General features: G+C 47.8%; 1 protein-coding gene across 1 annotated transcript; it reads right to left on the reverse strand.

The window, feature by feature from the left end:
* Window positions 1-721: 721 nt before the first annotated feature.
* LOC109761704 (F-box protein At5g39450) lies at window positions 722-3818 on the reverse strand. The gene is made up of 3 exons (XM_045230571.2): window positions 2057-3818; window positions 1119-1132; window positions 722-1029 (listed from the first exon to the last, which is right to left on the reverse strand). Exons 1-2 carry the CDS (start codon window positions 3706-3708, stop codon window positions 1129-1131), a joined length of 1656 nt encoding a protein of 551 aa, XP_045086506.1. The 5' UTR covers window positions 3709-3818; the 3' UTR covers window positions 722-1029; window positions 1119-1128.
* Between the last annotated feature and the right edge of the window lie 3743 nt (window positions 3819-7561).

The following is a 7561-nucleotide window of genomic DNA, read 5'->3' on the forward strand; positions in this document are numbered from 1 at the left end:
GATGTATCTCATGATGCAATTTTGCATCACGAAGTGTTGTATTTAACATCTCCGGGAGGCGGTGATGTAATTTTTTTACATATGGACCATCTGTTGGAGCAGCGTTTTTTGCTCTCGGAGATCCAAAAGTTAGGTATTTTTACGTATATAAGTTGGATTTTGGTTGTAAAGACCCTGGTTGTATAAGATACTGCATATGTATTATTATTGTTGATGTGGAATACTCTTTCAGTCCCAAAATTCTTGTCTTAAATTTGTCTAGATACAGATGTGTCTAATACTAAAATATGACTTGATAAATCCGTATTTAGACAAATTTAAGACAAAAATTTTAAAACGAAGGGAGTATTTTATAATCTGTTGTGATACCGACCTTGTCACATAGTGTGCACGTTTTCATGAGTACGTTGTGTGAATGTGGAATGTTGTGTGAATGTGGAATCTTGGGATCGATATTATGCGAAGACCACCGAAGTTCCTAGATCTGCATAATGCCGGTCCTAGGGAGCCACAAATGCTCTTACAGGCACAGCTGAGGTTACTTCTGAACGGCGGTGGCGGTCGGCTCGAGCTCTGGAGCTGCCTACACGATTTGAACAATCAATAGTTCTTCAAGATACACAACTGCACTAGGCACATCCGCGCATAATGTATGACACAAATGAGCTAGTTCTGTGAGATCAGTCATGGCAGTTCCATATAGCTGTGCCAGCCGAGAATCTCACTCAACCATGTATACTTCTAAAAAAAATCAATCTCATTACAATTGGCGCCATTTTAGCACTTGGAGCATGGGCCTGGTGCTGAATGACAGGCAGCTCATTCCTTTTAAATGTGGACAACTTTTAAAGCAGAAGCAAGCAAATAACCAAGATAAGGACATAACAGTTATGTATATCGATGCCATTTCCTGTATTCTTAGGGAAAGTGGCATTTCCTTGAGGCTAATATATTTCTCACTACTGCTACGCTTCTTCCCTTGGCAGCAACGGGGCATCATATCATTGCAAGCAGGCTTCGGTATGTAACCTGCCAAGGAGGAACGTCAGAGCTTGATCCAGAAGCATTGCTCGCTTTACCTCTGCCTCAGGTGGATTGTCTCAGTTCCTGACCCTCACCTTGCGCCTTTCACCTAAGCAAAGGGTGTTCATCGAGTTAGGCCGTCAAATGAGTAGCGCAACAATGAAACAGTGAACTGAACAGCTAGGATGTTGGACAATGCAAGATAAGAGCATTTTGAGGTGAGTAAGAAGAACCAATGGTTACTTTCTATCTATTACACCATGTCATCAATTGAAGAACAGCATGAGTGGAATCACATAAGAAATACACCCTTTGTTCACTAATGTAAGACGTTTTGGCAGTTCAATTTGAACTGCCAAAACGTCTTACATTAGTGAACAGAGGTAGTATATAATAAATATTGTCGCAAATGGTTAGTCTTTAAAAATGTATCTGCTACTCTCTTGCAGTGCAACAACTAAGGTTTCAGAACAAAAGCAAAATTGAAATGCTAGTGTATGTTACAATGTAGTGAGTGTGACCTTCAGCAGTGTGTCATGGTAAGCTATAAATTGGTAGCTAAGATCAACCAGCAATGACAACTTCAAATTTAAATACAGAAAAGACATTCTGAAATTTGCCGGGATCAAAAGATGAAGGGGTATCGGGCAATCTTAGCCGTCCTTGTGTTTAAGGGGGGGGGGGGGGGGGGTACCAAAGCAAAAGTGTCAAAAGATTTGGTCATAACGCCCTTAGTCATGACGAAGTCGTCTGTTCAGAGCACAGGGTGTGTGCATGCAACTAATATGGAGATTTGCCCCAATAGAAGTATTTAGACTTAACTTTGTACATCATGATTGTTTTGGGACATGGTTGTGCAAGCAACTAATATGAAATGGGTGACCTCAGATGGTCTAACAACTGATAAGAGCTCATTTGCTACCAGTTTCAGTTTGGTACATGTCGCAACAGATTTTGTCCGATTTTTCAAATTAACCAGCAATTGGATGTCTGGAATCTGTAATCAACTATGACAGCAGAAAATGTGCAGTACCTGGGAGAAGATGAGCAGCTGGGACTTCCATGGATAGCAACAAACACATTGGAGTAAGACTTTGTGAGATACGCGAAGTTCGGTATCGGTGGCAATGTGGGCACACGCTCCCCCTTCCTCAGCAGCTCCTCCAAGTTGAGCCTTTGCAAGGTGAGCACAGACTTGTTGTCTCTCCAAACAAAGGCGAGCCGGCCATCCCGTAGAACAAACAGTGACCCGGGCTTTGAGCCAGGGTACCTGAACCCGTACCCAGTAGCAATGCCCTCTCCAGCAAAGCATCTCTCAATGCTCACACTGCGGGAATCCTCATCGGTCGGAAATGGAAATGCCTCTGTTGATGATTCGCCCACCCGCACCACAAACATGGACGACCCATTCGGATGCACGACATAGTGCGTGCCCTCCAACACCTTGGTTGCAATCAGAAGAAGCTTCCCCTCGCTGTCTTCCTCGTATGAGAGGAGCAGGAAGAAGAGGGCCTTCCCTGGTTTGCGCTCGTCGTCTGGCCGCCCCGGTGGCCACCCGAATGTGCCTCGCCACAGCCCGGCATATTCCCGGCCTGGCATGGGCACCTGCGTCGTCAACTTGTAGAGCGCAAACCTGTTGTCGTGCATGCTCGGCCACGCACGGTAGGTCGACAGCCGCAGCCGCGCGCCCCGGAGGCTCAGGCCGGTGCTCTCACTAGCGCGCAAGAACTCGCCCAATGACAGATGCTTGCTGTCCGCGTACTCCGACCTCGAATTGGCTGATGCAGAGCGCGTCACCATCTGCCGCAGCCCGTTCCTGACGTACCCAGCCATCGCAGAGAAACTCCTCCGCAGCCGCACCCTCTCACCAGCGCTCTCCACCGGCAGCGACGGCGGCACCTTCTTGGCCCCCAGCAGCGCCTCGAGCTCCGGCCTGCACACCATGCCCCCGCTGGACTCAATGTGCAAACGCAACATCGCCTCACGACGGGCGGCGAGCATCGGCAGGTCCTCATCGGAGCGCGCAAAGAGCGGGGCCGCAGCGAGCTCCGGCGGGAGCGTGACGCGACACGAGGCCACGAGAGCGTCGAGCAGCCGGCGGCGGTTGCCGAAGGAGAGGCGGGAGAACTGCGAGGAAGGCTCGGAGGAGGCAGGCGCGTGCGCCTCGAGGAGGAGTGTGTTGGCGTGGGGGTTGACGGAGGCGAGGAGGCCGGGGAAGAGGGAGCCGGGGTGGTGGCCGTGGAGGAAGAGGAACGCGGGGCGTCCATCGGCGTCGGCGAGGATTTCGAAGACGGGGGCCCAGAGGAGGCGCGGGGAGAGCTCCTGGGGGATGGCGCGGACGGCGACGAGGGAAAAGAAGCCCGGGAGCGCGGTGACGAGGTTGCCGAGCTCGGGGTTCTGGTGCGCCCAGAGGCCTTGGAGCGGGGACACAGAGTGGAGGAAGCGGCATACGGTGAGGGAGGAGCCCCCGGCGGCGGCCCGCCAGGCGAGGAGGTTGGACAGGGAGGAGGGGAGGAGGCGGCGGCACTGGGCGAGCCACGACTTGTCGGAGGCGGATAGGGCGGCGTAGAGGCGGCGCGAGGCGGCGGAGAGCGCGAGGAGGTCGCGGGGGCGGAGGTGGGCGGAGATCAGGGCGAGGACGTCGTCCGGCACCGAGAGGATCAGCTCGGCGCCGTCGACGGCCATCGGGATCGGGCGGTTTCGTGCGGTCGTGTGTGTGGTCTGGGTGTGGCGTCTGCTTCTTTTCTGCCTTTTCTTTTCTCCACCTCTGATAAAAAGTGGATCTTTTCCCCCCACCTAGAAAGAAGAAGAGTGGTGACCGACGAGGTCAGTAGGTCGTCACAGGCATTTTTCCAACTGTGGAAATATCCCTTCTCGGCATTTCGCTCTCAGGCCACACCTTCACTCGCCACTATGCCAAAAAATATCTCAATATGCAACTTTCCGGGAGATTTCGTGCTTATCGGCCAACATGTCTTCCTATTTCTTTGGGAAACAAGGTGACGCTGTATATGATATTTTATTTTCTAAAAGAAAGGGTATCACTTTGGTGTGATATCCTTCTCAGGTGGGCTGTGAGGAGATGACCATTTAAAGGCCTTTTAGGCAGCCCAAAGAGGTGCAGAAGCCCACTTCCCATTAGAGTTATGACCTAGGGTCATTTTGGACTTTGCACATAAATGGATGGGGATGCTTTACCCTCCATCCAGCAGCCACCACCAAGTGTGACGAAAATCAGTTCATCCTCCAAGAGAGAAGACGAGAGAAAACCAAGAGAGTAAGGGAAGAAGAGGAAGATTGAAGGAAGAAGAAAAGGGAGCTCCTCCCCAAGGTTGTGATGGTCCAGATCCACTACCTTGTCTCCTTCAAGCTTCGGTTCCACCATCTTTGGTGAGATTGTTCCAATCCCTAGTTCTTGAGCCCCAAATCTTGTTGTGTTCATCCAAGATTCAGAAATCTTGATGTATGAGATCCTCTAGTGATGTCTAGAGAAGAACTTGTTGTATCCCACATTTGATAATAGTGGAAGAGGATTTTGGTGGCTTCGGCCCGTGGTTTTTCCCCTCAAGTTGAGGGGTTTTCCATGTAAAAATCTGGTGTCTCTTTGTTGATGCTTGGTGTTGTCCAGAAACTTACTCCTACCACAAGACACTAGGCTGAGGAGTGTCTTGCCTGCTGAGTAACATTTTTCTGCCTCCATATATGCTGCTGCATATGTTTCCTTTCGTGCTAAGCAACGATCCTTGAATTAGTACATGATATGGTGCTGAGATTACTTGTTTCCGCTGTAGTTTTCAGTTAACCACAAATGCATTTGTGTGCTAATTCCCAACAGAGTGGCATCAAAGCCTTGGTTGCTTAGAAGGTTGCAAATCCCGGTTGCAAATCCCAGTTGCTTGATTGTTGCTGGAAGTGCTGATCACAATGGCTTTGGAAGAAAGTGCTACTACAAGTGGCATGATAAAACTTGATTTTTCCAATTACTCATTATGGAAGCCCATGATGGAAGACATCCTTTATTACAAGGATTTGTATGAGCCAATTATGAAAGACAAGATACCCACAGGTGTCACAGAAGAAGAATGGAGAGTGTTGCACAGAAAGGCAGTAGGTATGATTCGGTTGTACATCAACCACAATATTTTCCACCATGTTGCAAATGACACAAATGCATATGAGATGTGGCAGAAGTTGGAGTCCATGTATGAGAGGAAGACATCAATGAACAAGGTCTCGGTGATTAAAAGACTTGCAAAGCTTGAGTACCGAGATGGCACAAGTGTGATTGAGCACTTGATTGTCTTCCAATGCCATATAAATCAACTTTCAGCCATGAAGATCAACTTTGAGGATGAGGTGCAAGCATTGTTGCTGCTAAGTTCCATGCCTGATAGTTGGAACACGCTTGTTGTGTCACTTAGCAATTCAGCTCCGGATGGGAAGCTGACTTTAGAGATGGTGAAGAACAGTATGCTGAATGAAGAAGCCAGAAAGAAGGAAAAGGGTGATGCCTCTTCTTCTGATGCATATGTGGCTGAAACCCATGGGAAGAATGAGAACCGTGGACGCAGCAATACAAGGCAAAAGCAAATCCAGGGGAGATCAAAGTCAAAACAGAGAAAAGATATTACTTGCTTTCATTGTGGCAATCCGGGACACATAAAGAGCGAGTGCAGGAAGTACAAAAGAGAGCTTGCAGAGGGGAAACTCACAAAGAAAACTGAGCAAAAGGCTGAGAGCAGTTCAGCCATGACCGCAACAGATGAGGACTATCTAGTCATTGAAGATGAAGATTGCTATAGTGTTGTTCGTGATGATGCCATGAGTTGGGTTGTGGATTCAGGTCCGTCCTTCCACATCACATCACACAAGGAGTATTTCACATCTTACACTAGTGGTGTTGCTGACCAAGTGAGGATGGGAAATAGTGGTTCGTCAGCAATTGTTGGCAAGGGCTCTATATGCATTGAAACAAACACAGGTTGCAGATTAGTGCTCGATGATGTGAGGCATGTTCCCGACATAAGGCTGAATTTGTTATCAGTGGGCAAGCTTGATGATATCAAACATCCTAGTTATTTTGGTGAAGGAAAGTGGAAGCTCACCAAAGGCTCTTTGATTGTGGCTTGAGGAAGTAAGCAAGGTAATCTCTATGTGACTAAAACCAAGTTGTGCAATGAGGTGTTGAACGTTGCTGAAAAAGACACTTCGGTTGAATTGTGGCACAAGAGGCTTGGGCATATGAGTGAGAAGGGCATGCATGCTCTTGCTCGCATGGAGTACCTCCCTGAGTTGAAAGGTATATCCTTGAAACCCTGTGCACATTGTTTTGCTGGCAAACAACATAGGGTTGCATTTCGTACACTCCCTCCACATCGTGCAGAAAATGTTCTTGATGTTGTGCACACTGATGTTTGCTCCATGACTAGAAAATCTCATGGTGGAGCATTATACTTTGTGACTTTTATTGATGACCATTGCAGAAAAGTTTTTGTGTATGTGCTGAAACACAAATACCAGACGCTTGAAGCCTTCAAGGAGTTCCATGCCAAGGTTGAAAGAGAAACTGGTAGGAAATTAAAGTGCGTGAGATCAGACAATGGTGGTGAATACAGAGGTCCTTTTGAAAGGTATTGCAGAAAGTTTAGCATCAGGCTTGAGAAGAGTCCACCAAAGACACCTCATCTCAATGGTCTTGCAGAGAGAATGAACAGGACACTCACAGAGAGGGTCACAGCTATGCTCTCTCATGCTCATTTACCTAATTCATTTTGGGCTGAAGCTTTGATGAATGCTATGTATGTGGTTAACCTATCTCCCTCAGTTCCTCTTGCAGGTGATATTCCTCAGAGAGTTTGGTCAGGGAAGGAGGTATCATACAAGCACTTGAAGGTATTTGGTTGCAGGGCATTTGTACATGTTCCAAGGGACGAGAGATCCAAGCTTGATAGCAAGACAAAGCAGTGCATCTACCTCAGCCAACCAAGTGAAGAGTTCGGCTACAGGTTGTGGGATCCAGCCAATAGAAAGATTGTGAGAAGCCGAGATGTGGTGTTCATTGAAGATGAAACAATAAAATAAAAGATATTGGAAAACCAGAGAAGCCAATGACCAACACACCTTAGGTTGACATGGATCAAATCCGTCCTCCTCTCGTGCATGACAATCATGGGGGAGACGATGACACTGAAGACAGTGGAGATGCAACTGATCAAGGCAGTACAAGTCAAAGTGGCGAGCAGCCATCAAGTGATGATGATGATGAAGTTGGTAATGATGATGCCAACGAAAATCCACCTGATTCACCACTAGTGCAGCAGCAAAGAAGAAGTGAAAGAGGTCACATTCCTTCTTCTAAATATCCACCACATCAATATGTGTTGATGACAGATGCAGGTGAGCCCTCATGCTATGAGGAGGCAATGTCTGATGAGAACAAAGAAGAATGGTCAGAAGCCATGCAGGATGAGATGAATTCCCTGTATGAGAATGATACTTTTGAGTTGGTGAATCTGCCAAAGGGCAAGAAAGCACTCAA

The sequence above is a fragment of the Aegilops tauschii genome, chromosome 7 (assembly GCF_002575655.3).
Source record: "Aegilops tauschii subsp. strangulata cultivar AL8/78 chromosome 7, Aet v6.0, whole genome shotgun sequence".
NCBI classification, from domain to species: Eukaryota; Viridiplantae; Streptophyta; class Magnoliopsida; order Poales; family Poaceae; genus Aegilops; species Aegilops tauschii.